At 52.2% G+C, this 24984-nt stretch overlaps 7 protein-coding genes across 7 annotated transcripts; 4 read left to right on the top strand and 3 right to left on the bottom strand.

Moving 5' to 3' along the window:
• Nucleotides 1-526: 526 nt before the first annotated feature.
• BO66DRAFT_387742 (putative C6 transcription factor) lies at nucleotides 527-3279 on the top strand. The gene is made up of 4 exons (XM_025646376.1): nucleotides 527-1652; nucleotides 1712-2129; nucleotides 2186-2465; nucleotides 2518-3279. Exons 1-4 carry the CDS (start codon nucleotides 677-679, stop codon nucleotides 2905-2907), a joined length of 2064 nt encoding a protein of 687 aa, XP_025508752.1. The 5' UTR covers nucleotides 527-676; the 3' UTR covers nucleotides 2908-3279.
• A 736-nt stretch (nucleotides 3280-4015) lies between these two features.
• On the top strand, nucleotides 4016-6623 carry BO66DRAFT_387741 (putative 5'-nucleotidase). The gene is made up of 4 exons (XM_025646375.1): nucleotides 4016-4260; nucleotides 4338-4548; nucleotides 4682-4875; nucleotides 4967-6623. Exons 1-4 carry the CDS (start codon nucleotides 4157-4159, stop codon nucleotides 6447-6449), a joined length of 1992 nt encoding a protein of 663 aa, XP_025508751.1. The 5' UTR covers nucleotides 4016-4156; the 3' UTR covers nucleotides 6450-6623.
• Nucleotides 6624-6744: 121 nt separating this feature from the next.
• BO66DRAFT_69971 (uncharacterized protein) lies at nucleotides 6745-7148 on the bottom strand. Its single transcript, XM_025653509.1, has one exon. It carries the CDS (start codon nucleotides 7070-7072, stop codon nucleotides 6830-6832), a length of 243 nt encoding a protein of 80 aa, XP_025508750.1. The 5' UTR covers nucleotides 7073-7148; the 3' UTR covers nucleotides 6745-6829.
• Nucleotides 7149-12718: 5570 nt separating this feature from the next.
• On the top strand, nucleotides 12719-13354 carry BO66DRAFT_434034 (uncharacterized protein; the record flags this gene model as incomplete). Its single annotated transcript, XM_025650744.1, has 1 exon — nucleotides 12719-13354. The coding sequence occupies one exon, from the start codon at nucleotides 12719-12721 to the stop codon at nucleotides 13352-13354; it is 636 nt and encodes a 211-aa protein (XP_025508749.1).
• A 5252-nt stretch (nucleotides 13355-18606) lies between these two features.
• On the top strand, nucleotides 18607-20277 carry BO66DRAFT_364252 (FAD-binding oxidoreductase; the record flags this gene model as incomplete). Its single annotated transcript, XM_025645155.1, has 2 exons — nucleotides 18607-19698; nucleotides 19807-20277. 2 exons carry the CDS (start codon nucleotides 18607-18609, stop codon nucleotides 20275-20277), a joined length of 1563 nt encoding a protein of 520 aa, XP_025508748.1.
• A 69-nt stretch (nucleotides 20278-20346) lies between these two features.
• On the bottom strand, nucleotides 20347-22470 carry BO66DRAFT_387740 (flavin-containing monooxygenase). Its single transcript, XM_025646374.1, has 2 exons — nucleotides 21799-22470; nucleotides 20347-21746 (listed from the first exon to the last, which is right to left on the bottom strand). Exons 1-2 carry the CDS (start codon nucleotides 22087-22089, stop codon nucleotides 20481-20483), a joined length of 1557 nt encoding a protein of 518 aa, XP_025508747.1. The 5' UTR covers nucleotides 22090-22470; the 3' UTR covers nucleotides 20347-20480.
• A 744-nt stretch (nucleotides 22471-23214) lies between these two features.
• On the bottom strand, nucleotides 23215-24342 carry BO66DRAFT_312125 (DUF3431 domain-containing protein; the record flags this gene model as incomplete). Its single annotated transcript, XM_025643349.1, has 4 exons — nucleotides 23215-23317; nucleotides 23391-23972; nucleotides 24037-24172; nucleotides 24222-24342. 4 exons carry the CDS (start codon nucleotides 24340-24342, stop codon nucleotides 23215-23217), a joined length of 942 nt encoding a protein of 313 aa, XP_025508746.1.
• Nucleotides 24343-24984: the final 642 nt, after the last annotated feature.

Below are 24984 nucleotides of genomic sequence, written 5' to 3'. Positions count from 1 at the left end.
AACAGGCGAGAGTGCAAAAGGCTAGTTTACCTGTCGAAGGATGCATCTGAAACATTACAGATCCCTGTTTGCTTGAAACATTGCCGGATGGGTTGTTGTTGCCTTGTTTGTGTCTTAGTTATCGGGTAGTTATCAGGCAGCTCAGCTTATCGGTCTTGGGATGCTGGGAACGTGCGGTAAGTTACCTGTCAATTATTGTAATCGGCTATCGCTCTGGCTGTCAACTGTCAAGATAATCTAATACAGCTTCAATTGAGGAAGCTCTGACCATACCTAAGCTCGTGCAAGGGCCAGAAGTGGACTCAATCTGATTGACTGTGAGTGGGGCTGCCTGAGGTGTCGACCAGGTACGTAAGTGCGGAGACAGGCTGCAGTTCAGGGCAGTTTCCCTGTCCTCAATTCCTCCAGCCACTGGATTTTACTATTTTTGTCCGCCGCGGGCAAGCAAGAAGCAAGCTAAGAGGATGAATTTAAATACGCCGCCCACCAAGGCGGGCCTCGATCTCTTGTCACTACTTACTTGTAACTTATGCTCCAGCCTTCCATTCTCAATACAATTGATTCTCCCTCCTTCATCCCTCCCTCCCTCCATCCATCACTATTACTGGCATTGTTTGTTACTGCTCCTCTATTCCTCTTCCTACATCTCCTGCAGTGAGTGCGGCGACCTTCAAGCATGTCTGCTGCTCCGCGCCGCAATGGCCAGCCACCACCGCCATGCGAACCGTGCCGCAAGTCCAAAATGCGCTGCGACAATGTAATCCCCGCCTGCCAGAATTGCATCCGTCGAGGCAAGGCCGAGAACTGTGTGTATCCCGCCCCTCCCGCCACGCGCACCTGGTACTCGGACAATGCTCCGTCGCCGACCGCGTCTCCGCGCTCGCAGGGCCGCCCGGACTCCTTCACCCAGGGTGGCCGGTCAACCCCCAACGGGGACGAGAAACTAGCCGCCATGGGTCTTCCCACCACCGCCACTACCGCCAACAACAACAACAACAGCTCGGCCATGTTCAGTGAGATGGAGGACCAGTTTCGGGGGTCCATGTACCTCGATGCTTCCTCCGCGGGCCGGGCCGAGCCTGCCACCACGCCGGATCCGAGGCAGGTCCAGATGGGCGCTCGATTGCTCACCTTGCTGTTCGAGAACCTGCCCCTGTATGAGCGTTTGGCGGAGACCTCGCTGGATGTGTGGCCCGAGGGGTGCATTCTGGGCCACCGGCTCATCACGGGGATGTTCGAGGCCCTCGAGGATATCCTGGAGGCCTTGACTTCCGACCCCAGCTACGTCAAGGATCGTCATTCGACGATGCTGCGGTGGGCGCAGAAGATCTTCGACGACAGCGCCAAGCCCCTGACGGTGCATGCGGCCACGACCCCGGAGGACTATATCCGGCGGATCTCCTCCCGGTGGGAGGGTATTGGGCTGGTGTACTCGATCGTCGGGCAGGGCGCCATGCTGGAGCGCGATTGGCGGTCCATCCGCGAGCGCGAACGCAATTTGCCCCGTGATCAGAAGTTGCTGGCGGCCCAGGCAGTCTCGGCGAGTGATGCCTGTCTGCAGTTCTGTGATACCTTTGGCGCGGTGGATGATTCGCTGGGCTGGTTGTTGTTCCAGCATCTTCATCTCTTGACCTTGGTTTACGGTGAAAATGGTATGTTTGATGAGTTTCTCTTGGTGCGGGGAATCGGGACGTAGGCTAACAACTGACAGATCCTCGAGCGTGGAGGAAGCTGGCCGAGCTTGCGACAGTGGCTTTCACTCTCGGTTCCAATCAATCAGAGAAGGACACGAGGACCCCCTTCTTCGTGGTCGAGCTTCGCAAACGTCTGGTCGCGGGCGCATACAGCATCGACAAACAGCTGGCCACCTCCTTGGGCAGACCCCCCCAAATCAGCTGGCGCTACTATGACGTCCAGTTCCCGCTCGACCTGAGCTATGATGAGATTCTGGCCGAGCCGAAGATCCGCGAGGCGGCCATCAGCAAGCTGGACAAGACGGGATGGAATACCCAGGGAGTCGTGGGGAAGTCCGCGTGGCTTCGGATTGCGCTGCTCATTGGCTCGACGAGGGAGCAGATTCTGGAATTGTCGCTCAGTCGCCGTATTGACGATTTGTCTCGCAAGGTTCAGTAAGTGCATTGTCACGCTCTCTACTGAAGACATAACGCTTACGTCGCATGCTTAGGGAGGTGTCTCAGCAATCTCACAAAACTTGGAACGAGCTGCCCGGCTTCCTTCGCTGGCGGCCTGGCTCTCCCGACCCGAACGGTTCGAGCAGTATTCTTTTGCCTCTGTACTTGAACTTCCTCTACAATGACTTCCTCCTTTACCGGGTTTTGGTGAAGCGGACCCAAAGCGGTGGGGAGGGCTTGATCAGTGTGTCACAAAACATACTGAGCACCATTCTCGAGCTCATTGGGAAGGAAATTGGGTCTAGGGCTGGCACCTATAATGTCGGATGGAATGTGCGTATTGCCAATTTCTTTAGTGCTACGAATCTGTACTGACAGCTTACAGGCATCGTCCTTTGGTCTTCCTGCAGCCGGGGTCTTAGCTATCGAGCTCCTCCGTCAATCCGAAGCCCAATCTCAGGTCCAAGCCACCCCGTTTCGCCGATCGGAGGTTATCCAGAAACTCACTGTCTTCGCCTCTCATCTCCAATACGTCGTCCGCCCGCATGATGGCATGTACGATGTCTGCCAGCGTGCACGAAAGGTCATCTCCAACATTCTAGATCGGGTCCTGACGGTCAACGCATCCCCGATGCCTGCCACCATGCCCGCCGATGTCCTGGCAACTAACTGGCTCAACGGCGAGAATGTGACCCTTGACGACGGCACGGACTTGTACCGGTGGATAGAGAATCTCTACCCAGACACGGCTGCATCCACGGCTTCCTGGGCTTGAGCCCGACACAGCCTCAAGATATGGAAATGATTGATGAAATAAGCCGATGACTGTGGGCAGATCCAGATTCGGATGTGTCTGTCTCCTCCCACCCTACCATGTTATGACCATATACCCCTTCTATGTGACCCGGGACAAGCAAAAGTGTGCAGATTGCCTTGTGATCAGTATGGAAGACGAGGTGCACTTCGCTTGCTCCATAATGCTGTATTTCATTTTGCCACCTGTTCTTTCCTTTCAGTTCCGTGGCATTCTTTTTGCTTCTTGCAAGGTTCTTCTGCGGCGAACAGGTTGCTAGAATTGTACTGTACTTGGGCAACAATGATTATTTATGCCATGTAGCGTGTCATTGCAATCGGCGGAATACACGTCAGCGCATGCAGTCTATTGCATCCAGCTGAAGCGGGGTGGTTCCCATTTAGAGTTCTTATTGAGCTGCAACGCGACGTAGGATCTGACAGGGCTCATTCTAGCCGATGACTCTGCTGTTGTTGAGAACAGATACTCCGGAACTCCGTCAGAACTCGTTGTAGAAGGGAGCTCACTCATTATTCAGACCAGACGCCCTTGCGTATCGGCTATCTTTAGAAGCACTAGTGTGGATGATCGATAGGCGATAAGTTATCGGGCTATTGACGGGCTGATAAGCAAAGGCGGGCGGGCGGGCATGTGATCACTTCAGGGATGGGAGGGAATGTGGGGCGGTGTTTACCGACCGAACCAGGACATCATCACATGGAGTGGGTGGTAGCAGAATGTGGCGGATACTACGACTCTGTTTGGACGCTGTAGACGCTGTCAACTCTGCGCCAGATCTTGTAAATGCGATGACTCAATTGCAAGGTTATGAGGACAATCGGATCCTCGGATCCAGGGATTCAGCATTCAGCGAGCCCTGAGAATGACTCCGCTGTGTTTCTGTCTTTCCGCCACCGCGGCGTCGATCCCGTGTGCCCAATCGTGGTGGAGTGATTGGCCGGCGACCTCCGCATTTTCCGGGTGCCTGCATGGCTGCCTTGATGCCTGGCGCGGTGCCAGACCCAGCGTAACTGCGTCACTGGGTCCCTTTCCCCCCCCATTCCTTGTCCTTGTACCGAGTACTTGTACACAGTCTCCCCTTTATCTTCTACTCTTTCTCTCTTTCTCTCTCTCTCTCTCTTACTCTTCGTTCAGTGTTTGGACTTGTGAAATCTCCTCTCTTGTCTGTCTCTACCTCTGTTTGTACATACACATACACACAAATCAAGGCATGTCAGCTGTCGCAAATGACGGGTTCTCCGTCATCCATACTAGTGGCCGAACAGGCCCGCCGGATCTCCGAATGATTCACTACAACGATGTCTACCACGTAGAGTAAGTTCGCATTGCACTTTGTGGTGGACATCCCTACCACAGAAAATATCTCGCTAACGCTCAGCCGATTCCCATAGACCAGGTTCCGCCGAGCCCGTAGGCGGCGTCCCGCGCTTCCAGTCTGTCGCTAACTACTATCGCTCCGATCCCGCCTTTGCCGGCCAGCCCGGCGTGCTTACCTTCTTCTCCGGCGATGCCTACAACCCGAGTCTGGAGAGTTCGGTCACGAAGGGCAAGCATATGGTGCCATTTCTGAATAAGATTGGGACGGATGTTGCTTGTGTTGGGGTATGTTCACTTTCCTGGTTGTTGTTTTCAAGGTGGGCTGGGCAAGCTTGGATAGTGGTGGAATACGAGAGCCCAGTCAGGCCATTCGGTGCGAAATACGAGATAAGCTGACCAACTCACCTGTCGGGTTTAGAACCACGATCTCGATTTCGGAGTCACGCAATTCCGCCATCTACGCACACAATGCCAGTTTCCCTGGTTGTTGGCCAATGTTATCGATCCGGCGCTGGGGGAGGATGTCCCTATCGCTGACTGTGAGAAGACCGTGATGCTGACCGCATCGAATGGGATTAAGGTCGGGGTGATTGGGCTTGGGGAGAGGGAATGGTACGTTTGCATCCGCGCTGACACATGTGCATACACCGCTCCTTGAGAGGTCATATTTGCTGACCTTGTTGCTGCATGTTCGCTGAGTTAGGTTGGGAACGATTAATGCCCTACCACCGGATCTGATTTACAAGTCGGCGTCGAAGACGGCGCTGGAGCTTGCGCCCCGGCTGCGCGAGCAAGGTGCGGATATCGTCGTCGCTGTCACCCATCAACGCGAACCGAACGATTATAAGTTGGCTGAGAATCTGACACCGGGGCTGGTGGATATTATCTTGGGCGGTCACGACCACTTCTATGCACATGCTGTGGTCAACGGGGTGCATATTCTCCGGTCGGGTACCGATTTCAAGCAGTTAAGCTATTTGGAAGCTTGGCGGAAGGCAAACGGCGCGGGATGGGATTTTGATATCGTGCGCAGAGACTTGGTTCGATCAATCCCTGAGGATCCGTCCGCTCGGGCCATGGTCGGCCGGTTGACGTCGAGCTTGAAGGCCAAGTTGGAGAAGCCTATCGGATACACTACGCGGCCGCTGGACGGTCGATTTTCCACCGTGCGTCAACGAGAGTCGAATCTGGGTAATTTCGCCTGCGATCTCATGCGGTTCTACTATGGCGCCGACTGCGCGATGATGGCTGGTGGGACTATTCGGGGCGATCAGATCTACCAGCCCGGGGTGTTGAAGGTGAAGGATATTCTTAACTGTTTTCCGTTCGAAGACCCTGTCGTTCTCCTCCGCATCAAAGGCCAAGCGCTCTTCGATGCCTTGGAGAATGGGGTCAGTCAGCTTCCCGCGTTGGAGGGGCGGTTCCCGCAGGTGTCGAACATCTCATTCAGCTACAACCCATCTTCGCCGCCCGGCTCGCGGATTAATTGGGCCAAGATCGGTGGGCAGCCCATTGACTTTGGCCAAAGCTACCTGCTTGCCACCCGTGGCTATATGGGTCGTGGCAAAGACGGATTTGCGTCACTGCTCGTGCAGTCAGAGGGTGGCGAAGTGGAAGAGGTTGTTGACGAGGAAAGTGGCATCCTCATCAGCACCCTGCTCCGTCAGTACTTCCTTAGTCTGAAAGTCCTAGGGAAGTGGCAACGATGGAGCCAGAGCTTGACGCGCCACTGGGGCACAGTGCACAAGAGCCTGCACAGAGACGAATGGCTGAAAGCTCCCTCGACCCAGGTATCACCCTCATCGGAGAAAGTGCCGTACCACGTCCAGCGACCTACCTTGAACCGCACGAAGCAGAAATACTACTACGGACGCTTTCCCCCCAGCGACTCCTCTGAGTCAGAGAGATCTGACCAGGCGTCGCTGGATTCGGACTCCGACACCGACCCTGAGGTGTTGACGTCGCCACAGCCGATCACCAATTATGTCACTCACCCGGCGAAGTCGGCTACGGAGGAGGAACATCGTCTGCGGCTTGCCCGCAAGGTGACTCGGCTCTGGATGCGCAAGGCCGGGCTGCAGCCGTCTCCGATCAACGATTCAGAAGAGCTGGGAGGGTTCACCCCGAGCTGGACGCCGGGTATTTCTCCGCGATTAGAGGGGAGGATTATCATTGAAGGAGTTTGAATTTTTGACGGGTGTGGAATTTGCTTGGTTTGAGAATTATTTGTCTGGGTATAGCAAGCATTAGGGAGCATTTCGGGGTTTACATGAGTCATGATATACAGCGTTGGCATTTTGTTTTCGTGTGTGTCATATATTAATTGAACTCATGAATATTAGTCTATCATTCAGCTATCATTTCTTTCTATACACATAATGTAGGGTGAGAGTCTAATTATTATGCAATTTTGCAGCCGGCATCGAGTCATGGAATTGCGGTGGCGAATGTTGTGCGGGTTTTCGGGTCTAGTTCCGGCGATCTAGATCCTGTCATGCACAACCATATGATCCATATGATTAGGTTCGTCCCTCCTGACGATCCCCTCTATGTGAGCAACTAATGGCTAGGAAGGATAGACATTGCTCAGTCCAAGGGTGAATGAGGCACATTGTACACAGTGAAGAAAACTAGTATTATGACTTGTCGCAAAGATGGACAGACCCTTCCATGGAATCCATTCAATATTGTATTTCCTGCGCATTGAATATGCCTCAACAGCTCTCACAGAAGATGAATACCCCAGTCTGTGAATAGTCAATACAATTGAATCATTCACGTCGACGGCTTGATGGGTATTAACTACCATCTGGCCAGCCAGCTTGGTCTATCATAAAGTCTCCCTCCTTCTCGGTTTCTTTTCCACTTCTATCTTCTCAGCTGTCTTCCCCTCCTGTCTTCAACTGCTTCTGACTTCATGTCCTACCTCCTTCTACATCCTGGTTCTACATCAAGTCTTCTGTATCCAGTACTCTACTCTTCAATATCCTATACCTACATCCACAGACCATTCTCATCATCTGGATAATTTAACTTGCCCTACACAACCCTGCCTCAACCAATGACGCTCAACCATCCGGCCTGTCTTGCCACTCCCATGATCTAGACCCGTCTCCTACATTCAAAGCTCACTCTCAGATACTGCGTTGGAAGCCAGGCACAATGCAAGAATAGTGCATCTGCATCCTTTCGATTATTCCCTTCCATCTTGAAGAGACCTGTGGGACTGTATTGTCATGTCCCTTTCTTCAGTCCATCTGCCCCCGAAAAGTACCATAGGTGATTCTACATACCCCGCTGCATGTCACCAGACAATCGAGGCTTTCCACCATCGATCCAGACTTGCCCTATCCGAAAAGACGAGCCCTTCGTCCTGCGGAGCCATTCTACCCCCTCCCACTGTGGGACTTGCATCCCGTCTGGTTCTGGTTGGGCCACGAGCGCTCAAGCTGGCAGTCTGCGATAAGCTCAACCAGGAATAGCTGCGTCTTGGCTATTGAGCGGAATGCCAGAATCAGGTGCGTGTCCTATTCTCGGAAGCTTGGGTGGCGTGCTGATGCAGCGGTAGATGTATTCGACTCTTACTATGCCCATTACAAGTATGTATATCGAATGGGATCGACCAATAATGGATAGGATGCTTGGAAGACCGAGACTGGACGTGGAGGTACGGATTTCGGGTACTGTTATACGCCCCGACCAGTGACGGAGATGCATGGATCGCAGGATTCCCGGTCCCCATCCCCAAGGTGAGTCTTCCTACGCTGGCAAGGGAGCAAGGGCTGATTTCTAGGCAGCTTCGCAGGAATCTCCAAGCAGAGCAGTAGAGATCGGGTACTTACCAGGTGTTTTGGGAGCCGTACGCGTTCAGCTGCTGCTCGAGATTCCTCCTTGACGGAGAAATGCGATTCTTGACAGCATTCACAACCTTCCGGCGCTGGCTGTGTATGGGGGTTACTTATCCCAGCGTCTGATTCTGCTCGCCTTGTGGTACCTGGGTATGCTGAGCTTGCTGCTGTGATTGTATCTTTGCCTCCATGATCGGGAATCTTGGTGATGGCTGGGATTTTTCGCATCGATTGCCAAACACACTTGGCTCTTCTGGCTGTAGGCTAGGGCATTGCTTTTCTGAGCCCCCAGCGTGAGGTGGGATTGTTATTCAGCACATATCGGAAGCACATATCCTTCAGAAGGAACTTTGCCGAGCTATTATCGATACACCAGCGTATTGATCATGTTGGTTGGTTTCTTGCTTTTTGATCTCGGTGACGGGGACGATGTATGGAAGCACCTTGTTGTGATTGAGGCCCCAAGACTGCCGAGAAGTTAAGCGAGGCAATCCCTCGGCCTTTTGGGTGCATGCGGGAGTAGGCATCACTTCGGGGAAAGATCCCGATCCCGGGTCAGCTCCAATTGCTGCCAGAGTCACCGGCAAGCTGCTGGTAAACCCGCTCGAAAGCTTTGGTCACATGTCAGACGGCGATCGCCTCCACCGTTATGGTCGGGAAAAGCAGTCATCTGCTTCTGGTACGTTTAAATCTTGAATATGCATGAAAGAGTGACTAACCTGGGTTATAGGTATCTGAGTTCCAAATACATGTCGCACCACGTCATTTGATACAATCATCCCGAAGCAAACCATCAAATTGGAGTACGGTGCCTCAATAATTGGGCATTGTTAGACCTTCTATCCTGGGTCTTGATACGCAGCTTGGGCAATGCTCTACTAGGGCAACAAAACGAAAATTCTACCTACCACTGACTGCTGTGTTGGGACGGTGGTGTGTCTAGAGATACTTTAGAGCAGTCCGTCAGGGTATTCCCGTGCACCTGGGCCTTTGGAGGATTTGCCTTTGATGGCATCTCCTGTCCGGATGCAAGTTCCTTATAGACATGCTCTGATGGAGTGTGCAACGCAGCAATAGCTGGACAGTATTGATCGGGCTTCGATTCATCTTACCTTGCAGTATGGCTGTCCGACCGCATGGGAATCTGTCCGTGCGCGGTACCTTCTGGATATTCTCTCGGTTTTGCAGATGACTTTCAGATTGGCAATCGGTGCATAAGCTTTCACGTGCGGATTTCTACAACGCTATTCGAGGGTATCGCCATCAACGCATCTCCGTCGGTGGAGGATTGACCTGCTGATATTCAAGAACGGTTCTGCAACTCTAGCAAACCTCGCTTTGGAGACGCCCAGTACGAAGGTATCTCTCTTGACACAGCCGTGAGGTTCTTTGGAGACTGGGATTGCTCTGAGAAGTCCACAATATGAGGTATGTAGAGGGGACTCCGACAACGACAGCATTTTCGAATATCTTGAACCTTGGGAAGATGTGGAGACTCGCTGGATCAAAAAGAAGAATGACAATGCTTAACCATCCTGAAGCAAAGGACATGGCCCTTACCGAGCAACAACTTGAGGCCTTGTTTTGGCAACCTCCTCGTGTCCGCAAACATCATGAATAGTATTTTACTCTCGCTGTATGGCATGATTACGGCGCTGATTTGACGCTCGGGTGATAGAATATCATATAACATTCTCAGGCACTCTCATGACTGCTAAGCAACCATTTGTGATTCGAGCACCATGGATGCGGATTTTCTGGGTTCTGAGCGAAGCTTTTCTTTCTACCACCCTCGGCGCCATGGCAGATCGAAAATCAGACCTTCGATCAGAGTTTTTGAAATGACTTCCTCCGACGTGAGGCCTACATCATGAGATAGTTTGGTCTCCACAAAGCTGGATTGGCCGGATTCATACGGAGGTGTCCAATTGGAGATACGAAAATTCCCAGACCATGACAGAAAGTGAAAGGCGTTGGACCGTGGTGGATACCGTTTGGTCTTGGAAATTGGGCTAATCGTGTGCTGAAAAAGCCGCCTGGGAAGCTAGTTCTCTCTCATCTTGTCAGAGCAGACCCCTTCCGAAGAAGAGAAACTTCTTCTTGCCGTCTGTTATGATCCGTCGAGGTTCGAGCCAGAACCCATACAAGGAACCCGAGGAGGTGAAACTTTGCCATCCGCTGGGTTACATCTTACCAGTAAAGTAGGCAGCTATGTTTGTTCCTGCTATACCCTCAGCTAACCCATAGCTTGCTCCAACATGTCATATTAAAAGCCTACACGGTGCTTCTTCTCGCAAACTACCTGAATGTCTGGACATGCTGAGGACACCCATTCTCGATTCAATAGGGACCTCGATGGTTCGTACTGCACCGCACCCGAGACCGCTCGAAATAAGTCTGTCAGGAAGGCGTTGTCCAGGAAAGTATGCCGTCATCCTAGCGAGGCTCAAATCTCAAAGCCTCGAGCTGTGCATGTCTCTGACTACATGCATGAATCGCTTTGCTCCAAAATGTGCCACTTCAATCAAGATGTCAGACGCGGGTATGGACCCGTACAGAGGACCCATTTAAGGGCCGGGAGTCATCCTCGAGCCTCGGAACGTGGATTGGAGATCATTCAAAAGAGATCTAGCTGTCCTGAGCATCAGGGCAGGGGAGCATCGCCTTGAGCGGTGATCCATTTCCCGCACTTCAAATTGCCCGCCAGGCTTAGACGACTGAGCATGTACTCATGACCAATCGCATTGGAGGAACATGTCGCACGAATTGCGACGTTTCGATGACACTTTATAAATCTCGACAGGCACTACGGTTTAGACCTACGGAGTATGAACTCGGGGTGCAATACTGGGGATGAGATCCTAGACTTGAGGGCTTATCTTCTCTCTCTTCTATCGCTATGCACATCTTCTAGCTGTAACGGTCGTCATGGTACCCGGGGCCACAGATATTCTGTCTCTCGGATGTTCTAGGGCCTCAAGGCACAAGCATTTGCTGTCTATGACGTTCCTGGCATTCTGGTCGGGTGACATCAGATTTTACAATTCTGGACCTGGGATGATGCTGGAGTATGCTAGCATGCCACGAACTCCGAGAAGTCTTCAATTGAAGTGCGGTGCGTCTCTATGCTATGCTCAACCTCCGCAGGTTATGGTTTCCGAGCCCCCACTCAACCAACCTGAAGTTTCTTTCTGGATCTTGAGTACCAACCCATTTCTAATACAGATTGGGTCCTGATGTCACCGCCAATATCACGAGAAAATGGCTCGCTGCAACCTGAAGTCGTCTGGTGACAAGCCGAGCATGAGTCGAAGAGCTCAGAATAGATAGGGTGTTATCTTGCGCACATTGGACAGCTGGGACTTGTTCGCGAGCTGAATCGAAGCGACCGATCCTTAATGAGCAGGGTCCTGGATGCCTAGCTGTTGTGTATTGCCAGCAAAGATGCGTGTCTTTCTCTCGCAGAAAGCGCCGTCGGAGGTGCGGCCAATCCAATCATTATATTTGAGGAAGCATTTGACTGGCTTGGAATGCCCGCAAATGGCACGCAATAGCGCTACAAAGGCGCAATCCCTCTAGCTTATCTCGTACGTGATGGATGGGTATTCTGTCGACTGGTACGATGATAGCTGATGAATAGTCAATTGTGGCCCGCGGACCTGCCCGACAAACTCTGTCAAGCCCCAAGAAAAGAAAAGCGGAAGAGTCGGGGACAATTGATTACTTCCTAAGCCAGATACGGTAACTGATACTGGGCAAAGGAGAAGCAAGGAGCAAGCCTCCTTAGCCGATGCCAGTGAAAAAAGAGTATCTCAATGGCAATAGCTCAGGGCGAGATTATCAAAGAGCAAGGGGAGAATATAAAGCTCCTGAAAGACGAAGTGGAGGGGATGATAACGAGGACCCTGTTGGAGATGAAGCGAAGGCCTACACCACTTTCGAATTTGCTTGCTTATCACAATGTGAGTATACAATGGATGTGGTGCCGTCTCTCGCAGAGCTCACTCATCAGAGATTCAAAGCCCGGCAGACGGGGCTGCTCCATGCCGCTATTGAGTGAAATTGGGGTAAATTCCGCTCAGCGACCAAATTTTCAGCTCGTTGCTCGGTTCCCGAAATCAGCGGACGAGAAGATAACCCTCGAAGATGCGAATTGGATGGTGATTTTACTCAAGAACACTGTGATTATGATGGCGGAAGGTTATGAAATACCTGAGTTCCACCCAAGGGCTTTCCATGGCTCTAGTAATGAGAAGTTCGTTGCTGATTTAGGAGATTTTACCACTTCAGCGACTGTGAGCCTCTTAACAGGGCGTTACCTATTTTGTGGACAACAGCATATGCAGCACCGCCACCACCACTGCCAACACCACAATCGACGGCTTGAATCTAGCCGCCGGAAAGTGAATATACGCAGTTGCTCGATGTTCTACAAAACCATGTCTAATCGAGACCATAAATCTATCGGATGTGTATGGTACCGCCTCATGAAGCCAGCAAACACTTGACGGGGAAGAACAACCAGACATTATCTGCAAGCTGACGGCAAACCAGAAAGACGAATCATGTGGTTCTTACGGCGCTGCGATGTTTCCTAGCTGAGAAGTATGGACCTGGGCATATACTTGACATATGCCACATTCGTCTCAATCCTGTCTTCCTGCATCTTTCTCGTGTATGAAGCATACGAGCTTGTTGCGTACCTGCCTGCGACAAGGCCTACATATGATACCCTTGCTATCTGGAATTCATTGAGCCAAAATCCATTGACCATTAGCTCACCTTTGCAGTTCGGTCATGAGAAGATCAAGCAGAGACGCAAAGGTCATGGTGCTTACCAGATCACTTCACTGCGCTTGCTTGAACTCCATACACAGATTCGTTCAGAGTATGGCCACCACTTTCTGGCCATTGCAGTTGCTGGGCATTGTTTCTCTTCCTCTCAGTTGAAGCGGGCTCGCCTAGACGACGACGACGCCGAGTGCACTGCTTGTGCACGGGAGACCGAGACGCAGCGTCTCCTCCTACCCCTGAGCAGACACTACTCCTCGGGCACCCAAGACTTTGAGCACTTCAGTTCCCGCATCTTCGAAATGGCAAAGAAAAACTTGAAGAATGATCCGCCCTCGTTCCTTTCTTCAATCCAAGTCTTACCACCCGACATCCGGGGGGTTGAACAAACGCTATATTCCTGGAATGTCATAGGAGGCGCCCTGCAAACGATACATCTTATTCTACACTGAGATCGACTATCTAAGCAAGTTTATTTCTGAACTGGCAATATCGTGTGAAAAGGTTTGTCATCCCAAAACACCGCTTCTCGGTGCTCATCGAGAAACTTCGGTTGCTACTGCCCGTCCGCGACTCCTGGTCCATCTCTGAAATGCGATTCGCTCGAGCAGACGTCCAAAGATTTCAAAATCAGTACAGGCCCTTAGGATCATCAATAGAGATACCGACCGACGTACCCGGCGCTTCTTGGGAATGGGAAAAGTGGATCGAATGCGTGGTACTGCCCGATAGGAACTGTTGCCTGGGATCGGGTAAGCCTCGCAGCTACCTTGGAAGTAACCAGCTTTACTCCCGAGCGATTTAATAAAAGCACTTTTAATCGGACTGCTACGAACCGAGTTCCTCGTTCGCTATCTTTGCTTCTCTTGTCAAGGTCGATCGATTCTAACATCTTCATCCACTCATGCAGCACTCAAAGGTCTCATCGATCACTCGGTTCAATGAAAGCCGGTCTACGTGCTCTATTGCAGATACAGTGATAGCTACACCAGGTTGCCCTTTATGAAGCCATTATTGACTCGAGCATCGGGGACGGTGTAATCGACCCTGGCGATTCTGGAGCACTGTTGTGGAGGGCCTGGCCTCCCATTGGTCAGACATCTCACTGCCTCCGGCCCCCAGTGAGATACTGTTCCTCAGATAGCTGGAGCCCAAATTCATTCGTCTTTCACGCTCTCATCAACTTGTGTGTGAATGCCGGAGCGAAGGGTAGAAATGTCCTTCGGAGGGAACGATTTGGGCACTGAGGCGTACTTCGCGCACATCTTAGACCTTCTCGAATAGGTGTGAAACAGATGTCGCAGACGACGAGTCCAGTGACCTTCAGGACGTTAAAATTTCGCTTGTCCAAGGCATTGGTTCTAGACGAATACAACCTGAGCACCAGATCCAGCACAAAACTAGTCCGACAACTGTCGCATATCTGTGCTGACTCAATGCCTTGGATGATGCGCAATCTTGAGCATATGGAATTCACCCATCTATATCCCGCGAGAGAGGACTGGATATATTCATGGTTGGCTCAGCAAGCCTGCTTCTTCAGGACCTGAAAAGGGCGGACAAATAACCTCAAATCCATCGCATGGATTACCCATTGATCTCCCGCCATGTGTACCTCATGGCCGGATTGAACCCACATTTCTATAATCTACGCGGCCTGTCTTTAGAGCGAGCATCTTTGGCCGTGAAAAAGAAAAAAAGTTGAACAGCGCCAGAGCAGCTTGGCGTGACAGACTGCCGGAAGCGGAGATCCCATGGCCCAGACAAGTTTGAATAGTCTAGCCTCAGCAGCCCGTGTCCATTAGGATTCGAAAGCGTTTCTGGGGCTGGAAAGATGTCGACACGGTGGTTGTGAGCATCGAAGTCCTCAAGGACGAGGCTATTATCGCTTCTTGAACTATTTCAGGCAAACTAAATGCATCAGGGTATCTCTCGCGCCTCACAGTCGGTGTGTATGAGAGAGGCCTGAAGTCAGTACGGGACTATGTTATGGAGTGACTAAAACCTAGAGTTTCCTCCATTCTCCAACTACCCCCTACTAATAACAGCCGTGGTAGCCGTCACCTTCGTTCTTGGGCCGAGGAAGTTATCCATCTATCATTGCGCATCATTCCTAGGGCAAGCAACATGCAGACGTCAAAGCCTTCTAGATGCTTGGGATCTCTTTTCTGACGCCACTTGACCTAGAATCAGCAATTACACAACTGACTTAATAGAAGGTCAATGCAACAAGGGACACCCACTGTCTGTGGTTGGACGGAATTAGATCGACCTTCATACCATTGCCTTGAGATTTCCAGCATCAATTTCGGCAACATGACAGCAAGCACCTCAATCAATGCCCTCTTAATGGTCGTGGAGTTCACACGTTGAGGAAATAGTCCTTCTACCGAGAACACCGTGACATGTACTAACCAATGGGTCTCCCCCGCGTCATAATAAGCTTGGAGATGGTAGACAGCATCATTAGCACCACCACCACCATGTATGCCACCGCCCCAGCTGCGACAGTAGCAGCATAGTCCAGCCTATATTCCAGCGACATGCAGTGGTTATCACATCATAGAGCGTCTTATGTTGGCACGGTCATCTCTCGCGTCTTTGCAAGCGAATCGAGTGAAGGCCGACGATCGACTACTGCGACTGTGGCTCGGCCGTAGCCGACCTGGCATGTGACCGCTGAGGCCGCAATTAGTATTCGACTTTGCTGGGTACAGAGCTTTATTGACACTGAGGCGGCAGGAGGCAATGAGAGGATGGTGCCTGCCTTACTTGGTAAGCGGTGGAATAGGCCGGGTGGCATCATATTCCTCCCTTCCCTCCTTCTTCCCCTCTCTTCCCTTTCACACATAAATAGCCTCTTATTTGGGCCCAATATCAAGCAGTCTTTCATTCTTCCGGTTACCCTATACGGGGTGTAGTTATCGAATCCATATCATTCTTCCCTACTCGGCGTAGAAGCCTCATGTGGGTGGGACGAGCCGGGCTCCCTAAGTGTGCCAATCGACGCTCATTCCTTTGCGTCATTTCTTTCAAAGTGCTCCCTATCATTCCGAATTAGTTATCGTCCCACGGTTCCTTCTTACCGTCGTTGTCGTTGTCATTTGCTTTCAGACACGCCTTGCTCTCTTATCATGTGCTCCTTCATCAGCTGAACTATGGATCCTATGCGTGGGGCCGTCGTCTTCAGCGGGAACATAGGCGAAGATGTTGACCTCTATTGCAAACAGTCGAGTTAGTTGTGGCGTGTGAAGACCCTTGATCACGAGGAACAGGACAAGGTCTTGGCTGTGGCTATTCTCTCAGGGCTGAGAGATGGGGCAGCAAAGTTCGTCAACACTTAATGATGTCGAGGTGGTGCGGAAAATCTTCGGGGAGCCCCTATGAGCCTACAAACTAAAGAGAATGGAACCCCGTGCACATTGAGGAATACGTCCTTGATTTCCTGAGGCATCTGCATGAAAACTACCGGTGGCTTTCAGACATTCCATGGATGATATGAAAGTGCGACCAACCCAGCGAGGAAATCAAGTCTATCTTATCAGTGTCCAAAAAAGAGAAAAAGGATGATCGATGCTGACTATAGATGAACCGCTGAGGATAGAAGGCGCGGGAGAAAAGACTGAGCCACACTTGATTGCACACGACTCACACGACGCAAAATGAGGGTACAGCAGGCAGCAAATGCTGGGCCATAATCTTCGGATCTTGGGCTCCAGAAAACCTAGCTGCTCAGCGGAATTTGCTGCCCTTAGTTCCGAGAAACGCCTGCGATATAGACCCAGGAAGCACAAGAGCACAAACCCAGGCATGGTGATAGTGGGCAGTGGTCAAATGCCATTATTTGTCACGAAACTCGATTTGTTTTTTCTTCCAATCAAGCGCAGGTATCTACACGATTAGCTGTCACCAGATCACTTGCGACCTGGTCCCTGTGCTTTTCAAAACGTGTTTCGTTGCCTTTCTAGCTGGTCTCATTTCTCTGCTTGATGATAGGATTGATGAACTCTCCTCTGAACATACGGATACCTACCACTGCGCGATGACCCAAGTCAATCCAGCACTCGTTGTCGATGAGTTCGCAGGGACTGTCAGCTCCCCGCGGGGACTGTCAAGAATGAAAGTTTGCACAGAGGAAACTCCCCATCTGATCGATCAATGGGTGTAAGGTATTCAGTCAATTGGACCAAGTCTGAATGTTCCTCTATTGTACTCCGTGACGCGCAGATTTGGGCGGGTCAGATTGCCACTCTGGGAGTCAGCCAGGAAGATACTGCTCGATGGCACATGGCTCGGCTCGGGCTGTATAAGCTTACCAAGAAATAACAATATGTGTCAACGAAAATCGGAATCCAATCGCAAATGTATGGTAGCGTCCCAGAAATATACTGAACTGACATTGCTGCTGCTACTATCACTAACAGCCTGATAATTTTACCGTGGGCTCTTACAAGCCCGGCTCCAGCAAACGAGGCAGCTGCAAACAAAATCCCTACAATCCACGGTTTATATTCTTACTTGAAATTTCCAGACTGCCTCTTCTATGATTTTCTCTTCTTTTCTGATGGTACTTAGCTGCATACATATCGTTCCTGGTGTTCGGTCATGTATTAAGTACCTGGCGGTGCTTGGGGGTAATGAGTTCCTACTCGGCTTCCCTATGCGATTATTTTTTACAGCGGCTGTTTGATACTACAGCATTGCTTATTCTTGTCCTGAAGCTTGCACACTCAACGCTTTCATTCTTCAAGTCTCTGCTCATGTCAATCATATTGCTAATCTGCAGCCCCAAGACCTGCACAGGGGATCTACCACATTCTGGGGATTACAATTGCAAAACTCTATCCGTTGGACGCGGGTCAACAATCTAAGCAATTATCACAGCAACCTACAGTCATTCTACTCCAGCCAAAGCGCCGTGGCTATTGTACATTGCACTTATCTTAAATCCATTGTTGTGCATCCATTGTCTCTTGATTGCTGTAGCAGAAACCGAAAGGAGTTCCGGTGGATGGACAGCATACCCGTTGTTTGGTACAGTGAAAAGAAGCTGCGACCTGACGACCTGGAGATGAATCGTTACCATTGATGTGAGACTCGGGACTTTTTGTTTTCCTACAGTCTTGAAGGAGCCTTGCGCAAAGGAGGGAAGTTTCGGACAGCGACTGCACACTATAGACTCCGTTTCTTGAAAAAGGACGCCAGGGCTAAGATAGTAGCTTCGAAGGCGCTCTAGCTGATCCACACACGGTGGATGAGTCGTTGTTCACCCAAGAACAGATTTTTACTCAGAATGCCAGAGACAGAGATCAGCGCTCGAATTTACGAGTCGAGCTGAGAACTCTCCAGAAAGAGAACACCTTCCGGGCTCTGAATAAACCGGTGCCTGACCTCCATAAAGCACACTTCATACAATTGTCCATAGGGAACAAAATTGTTATCAATCTCATGGTACATGGCGATATGGCTCCATCAGTACTCCGGAGTAGAGACTAGGTAGCAATACTCATGCTCATCATTCAGATGGTGTCAATTGAGTGGTGTAGAAGCCAAGGATTAGCAGTGGGTGAGTGGATGATATCATTGTCGATCAGGCAACCATGAATGAATTGCATCTTATCTCCGCTGCCTCCGCTGCCTCCGCACTCTCCGCATATAACCTGCTATCCTCCATTTTCTTTTTTGACTATCTTCAACAACCTCAATGGAAGCTCACAAGACGGCCGTAGACGCGCTGGCCGCTCAAGTCAAGCAGTTCCACGCCCGTCAGCAGCCCTTCCGCATCTATCATGGCTCAACCAACTCCACGCGCCAGTCGCAGCACCACGCGCACAACACCATCAGCACCGCCGACCTCAACCATGTGCTGCACGTCAACGAAGTCACCCAGACCGTGACCGTCGAGCCCAACGTGCCCATGGACGCCCTGGTGGCCGCGACCCTCGAGCACGGCCTCGTCCCGCTGGTGGTGATGGAGTTCCCCGGCATCACCGCGGGCGGCGGCTTCTCCGGCACATCCGGCGAGAGCAGCTCCTTCCGCCACGGCTTCTTCGACGCCACCGTCCTGCAGATCGAGATCGTGATCCCGAACGGCGAGATCCGGTCGGCGTCACCCACCGGCCCGGCCGCCGATCTCTTCTGGGGCGCCGCCTCCGCCTTCGGCACGCTGGGCGTCGTCACGATGCTGGAGATCCAGTGCCGGCGCGCGCTGCCCTTCGTCGAGCTCACCTACCTCTCCACCACCAGCATGTCCGAGGCCATGGACACCATCCGCGCCAGCACCGCCGACCCGACGATCGAGTACCTCGACGGGATCGTCTACGCCAAAGACCACATCGTCATCTGCGCCGGCAAGCTGACCGACACCTTACCCACGGCCACAGCTCCAGCTCCCATCCAGCAATTCACCCGTCCCCACGACCCATGGTTCTACCTCCACGCGCACGCTCGCGCGCCTCGTCGCTCCTCCGCCTCACCATCACCCAACCCGCCTCCCCCTCCAAAAGACCACATCCCCCTCCAAGACTACCTCTTCCGCTACGACCGCGGCGCCTTCTGGACCGGCCGCTACGCCTACTCCTACTTCCTGACCCCCTTCACCCCCCTGACCCGCTACCTCCTCGACAGCTTCATGCACACCCGCGTCATGTACCACGCCCTGCACCAGAGCGGCCTCGCCGCGCAGTACCTGATCCAGGACGTCGCCGTCCCGTACGCCGCCACCACCACCTTCCTGGACTGGTTAGACGCACCCGCCAACTTCGGCCACTACCCCATCTGGCTGTGTCCGCTGCGCGTGCGCGACGAAGGCGGCGGCCTCATGACCACCTCCGGGCGACGCCGGCCCCGCCCCAACACCCAAGCCACCCCTACCCCTACCACTATTCCTCCAACTACTCCGCAGGATGAAACACACACCCAAACTACCGCGCAAACTCCGCTGGACCAGGACAGGGACAAGGACGAGGCAACCGCCACCGCCGACGAAGACGCCAAATACCTCCTCAACTTCGGCCTGTGGGCCCCCTCGCCGCACCGCGGGGACGCCTTCATCGACCACAACCGCCGGCTCGAGCGGAAGGTCCACGCCCTCGGCGGCAAGAAGTGGCTGTATGCGCACGCGTACTACACCGAGGCGGAGTTCTGGGAGATCTATGATTGGGAACGGTACCGCGGGTTGCGCGAGAGGTATCAGGCGGCGTATTTGCCGGATTTGTGGGAGAAGGTGCGGGTGAGGTTGGGGCAGACGCAAGATGGGGAGGGGGCTGGGTGGGTGAAGTGGGGGAGGGGGCTGGTGGGGAGGGTTTGGCCGGTGAGGGGGTTGTATGGGGTTTGGAGGGCTTGGTGGGGCGGGGAGTATTATTTGAAGGGGTAGGGATTTTTGTCACGGCTTCTTTTGGATAGGGCCGGGGGCAGGAGGGACTGGACATTGTGCGAACGGGTATGTATATATCAAGGAATTCATTTGTAACAAGTAACGTAAAGTATCATCAGGTCATTAGATGTTCAATATGTTATCTTCCAATCACTTCAATGTCCAACTTTATCAGAATGTCTTTCTACGTCCAACAACCACGTTTAGTGCTGTCGCTTGAGCTCCTTTCGGAACGCCTCCTCCTGCTTCACCACCTCCAACGGAAGCATGTATCCGATGCCAAACAGGACGAACGGCGCCCACTTCCACCGGAACGGGTTCACCACGATGCAGAACACGAACCAGTAGATCAGCTCGGTGTAGGTGAAGAAGTCGAACGCCCCGACGGGCGACATCTTCTTCATCAGCCGGGTGAAGTCGATCCAGGTCTTCATGCGGCCCTCGCTCGGCCGCGACAGCGGGTCCGTCAGGAACATGAGCAGGAACCGCGTGTAGATGCCGATGTGCATGTTGCCGACGGTGCCGATCGCGTTGACGTAGGTGCTGTTGTTGGCGCAGATGCTGGGGTACTTGGGCGGGAAGGTCTGGAGGTACCAGCTGGGCGGCGAGTAGGGCTCCTCGAAGGCGTCGTCCGGCAGGAACGAGAGCGAGGGCCGCTTGAAGCCCGTCGCCATGATCACCACGTCGCCCGGCACGAGGGCCTCGTGGCCCGGCCCGCCCTTGGGCACGCCGCGGCTGCGGAAGTTGAACCGGATCCCGTCCGCCTCGGCCGAGACGATGTCGCCGCGCAGCCAGCGCGCCTTGCCCTGGCGGATCTGCTCGAAGAGCTCCGAGTTGGCCATCGGGGTGCCGGTGAACAGTCCGCCCGAGGGGGCGATGTCGGACAGGTCGCGATAGAAGAACTTGCGGAGCAGCGATTCGGGGATCCACGAGAGGGAAGTCTCCTGGCCGAGGATGTTCATCGCCAGCAGCGACTGCACGAACACGTTGCGCGGGATGATCCATTTGTCGGAGCGGGAGAGGACGTCAATCTCGGCGGCGTGGTTCTTGACGGCGAACTCCAGCGCTTCGATGGCACTGGCGCCGCCGCCGATGATGAGCACCTTCTTGCCTTCCACGGACTTGCCGTCCAGCTCGGAGGAGTGGTAGATCTGGCCCTTGAACTTCTCCTGGTCCGGGAGCGGGGGCATCTTCGGGTCCCCGCACACGCCGACGGAGGCAATGATCCCGTCGAAGCGACCATACTTGGACTCGTCGTTGTTGATGATCCACCTGCCGTTCTTGGTCTGCTTGACCGAGGTGATCGGGGTGTTGAAGGTTGTGTGCTTCTGCAGGTCGTAGCGCTTCCATAGGCTTGCGATCTGTTCTTTGATCTCGGCTTGTGTGGGGTAGGCGGCGTCGTACTTCACTGACGGGTGGAACCGATACATCAGGCTGTGGATTTGCAGAGAGGATGTCGAGTTGACACGCTGGGGGGTCGGGTTAGCACGTTCCATTGCGCGGGAGTGCGAGGGATCTTACACTCCAGATACCTCCAAGACCCTTGTCCTTGGATCTGGCTTCGAAGATCTCGACATCGAACCCATGACCGACGCAGTGTGCTGCCGCTGAAACTCCGGTCAGACCAGCGCCAATCACGGCAATTCTCTTCTTCGGGAGGCCATCTGTGTCAGCCGTCGGCTTGGGAGGATTCGGGGCAAAGATCCAAGTGATCAAGTGCTGAAAAAGCATGTAGAAGACAGTCCATGTCTGTAGGAATGGGTGCTTTAGGAAGGCCGATATGGAAAGTCCTGATCGATCTTTTTCCGCCATGGTAGGCAGTTGTTCGTAGGCAATGGGAGAGAGGGAGGTTGGATGCCTCGTAAGACTCAAATAGATTTCTTGACTGTAATTGATCTGGGACGAGAGAGAACGACTGGGGAAGCAGGAACCTTTTCAATGGGACTCGGACTCGGAAGGGAAAACGATGATGATGATGATGATGGGGGCTTGAATGAGCCATGTTCAAAGCATGACGTAGTTGTGGATCGGCCATTGTGCGAAGCATGTGAATGCGGGAACCTTGAACCACCCACACACTGCCCACTGAGTTCTTCTCCGGATGAAAGAGCCATGCACTATCAGGTAATGACTGCGATTGCATAATTCCCGCAGGCCCATCAGAGAGAGCTGACCTTGTTCCTCTTCGGTTATCTGTCCCTTCATTCATGTTTGCGTGTGAGATCCCGGGGTCCTCCGGCTGGTGGGACTAACCACTCCGAATCAGATCGTCGGACGCCAGGACCAGGAGTCCTTTGAGCGTCTCGTGGAATTGACTGTGTGAAATTTGACTCTTTTCGCTTGGTATGTTGTGACACCATACGGCTTCCACGTGGTTGTGTAACCCCGATCTGAACGGTCCGTCCGGAGATCACCTTAATTTCCTCCCAATGATGATCATCTCAATGGTGCAGGTCTCAACCAAAGTGACTTGAGAACGACTATACTCACAGAACGCTACGAATGCAGGTGTCTGCAACAAAAGCTCCGACTGCAAGGATACTGACGGGTTATGGCGTACATAAATTGCTGATTGTATGTTTCTATCTAGGGCCGAGATTATCTCAGCAGACCCAGCCCCTTCGGATATAGAATAATCGCTTTGGAAATAGCTTGGAGTTGTGTATTTATCTAATCTATATAACCATTTATTATTTACAATTGAAGATATATACAGATCCATTGATATATAGACTGAGCAGAATGTTCTTTCCCACACCTCAAGGATGAGATAGTGCTGAAATTGATGAAGATCCAGCGCACACCACCATTGTTGGATAAATTTGCATTGCACACTGCGATTCTTTTCGGCTTCAAAATGGAGTGTTTTTGATGGTTCTGTACATTACCCCAATCAAGACAGTACACTCTGTATTTCGAATGGAATCATCGGCTCCATCATAACGTCTGATTTGCTCGCACTGCTGTTAGAGTCTCACCCGAGATCAAAGGTCCACACCAGCCATACGCGTCGCACCGACATTGTTCATATCGAGGGCAACTAGATATCAGCTTAGCCAGACATATTCCTCTGTTTCACCAGGAATTGATCCTAATATGCGTGCATCACTCACTATATAGCCTCCATCCCGAAGATGATGTGCCAAATCTTTTCGAAGACCCATCCAACTCCAAAACTGTCTGTCAGCTTTGTTTCATCCGCCCAGCGTAACATGCGCTCGTAGTCGGATCGGGGCCGTTGAAGAATTCGCGCCCGACTAACAGCAAATTGAGCACAACAGACATTTCCAATCTGCTCTGGAACTTGGTCGGCAGGAACATCAAGCAGTACTTGGTACACCTCGGCAAAATAGGCGCGGATATCATGGTTTTTTCTATCGAGGTTTGACGGGCTCCACGGCTGAACACTTGTTGGACAGCCGGGATCATGCTCACATCGGAGGTTGAGATAACCTCGCGCATCGACAGCCTCTAAGCGGAGATTGCGCAGAATTGGCCCGGTATGGGGGCCAAATAGGTCATTATGCCACTGGTCATGATCGGAATGTACGAAGAAGGTGTAACTTGGCAGTCTGTCGTAATAGTCGATGACAAAGGAGAGGTAGGCGGTGGCCTCGCGGCCACGAATCGTACGCGGAGTCAAAAGATGAGGCGCCGGCTTGGCATCGGTGGTGTAGACAAATGGAATTGTCCCGCTGCCGCGAACATCGTCAGCCAACACAAGAACAAGTGGCAGTTGGGACCTTAAAAGTGCCATACTGATCCCTACTGTATTCCAGCACCCAGTTTAGATCTTCGTGCTTCCTCGCTGCTAATACCAAGCCGATCTCATTCGTTGCATTGTTGTAAGTGTCTGTGTATCTGGCTATTTGCTCATGCACGGGGTTGATACCATCTGTCATGGATTGGTAGTCAGCACAATATCACGGGCAGGAAAAGCCGACTGGAACGTGGAGAATTACCACGACCAAGGTACCACGAGAGACTGGAGACCACTAGCAGAGCCAAAATTCCAAAGGCGGCAGTGCGGCGTTTGGGCCAGCGGAACTGCCGTCTCTGCAACATCAAAGATGGAGGTCTTTGCAACTTGTCAAACAGCATACCAAAAATGAAAGCACAGGTGGGGAATTGTGGGCCGATAAGGGAAAGGGGGAGTAGGCCGACGACAGAATCAAAGGTGTTGTTTCTCACCATCAAGGAAAATCGGTTGTTGTTAATCCCAGCGGGCACTCTTGGGCTCGAGAGTTGAAAAATAGATGTGGGGGAGGGCGAATAGACTTTACCAATTTCGAAAAACGCTTGCGCGAGATTATCCAGCGCCTGTCAGACATTGGAGTTCATAGTCGAAGTAGCAGCGGAGATTACCCGATATCCAATGACCCTATGTAGTATCATGGATATAGCCCCAATCCTGCTTAGCATCAGCCGCACCTCGAGGACGATGTTAATCTCCTAATCCATCACTGCCCTTGAACTGTGTAATGTAATTGGTAAGCGGGAGGATAGCGCATGCAAAGGAACACCTATATCATATTTTTCGCATTCTACAACTCTAATAAAACCGACTTTACTATAGGTTTAATAGCTGCGGCTATAATAATAGTAAATTGTGAATGTCCCAAGTATTGGATGATCGTTCGTGGAATGTCTTGTCCCAAGGCTCTCGGTAGCAGTACTCAAGTGTCCGCGATAAAGTAACAAGCAGCT

Source organism: Aspergillus aculeatinus (assembly GCF_003184765.1).
Source record: "Aspergillus aculeatinus CBS 121060 unplaced genomic scaffold BO66scaffold_2, whole genome shotgun sequence".
Taxonomy (NCBI): Eukaryota; Fungi; Ascomycota; class Eurotiomycetes; order Eurotiales; family Aspergillaceae; genus Aspergillus; species Aspergillus aculeatinus.
The sequence above is the reverse complement of the archived record's forward strand: the minus strand, read 5'-3'. Positions and strand labels throughout refer to the sequence as shown.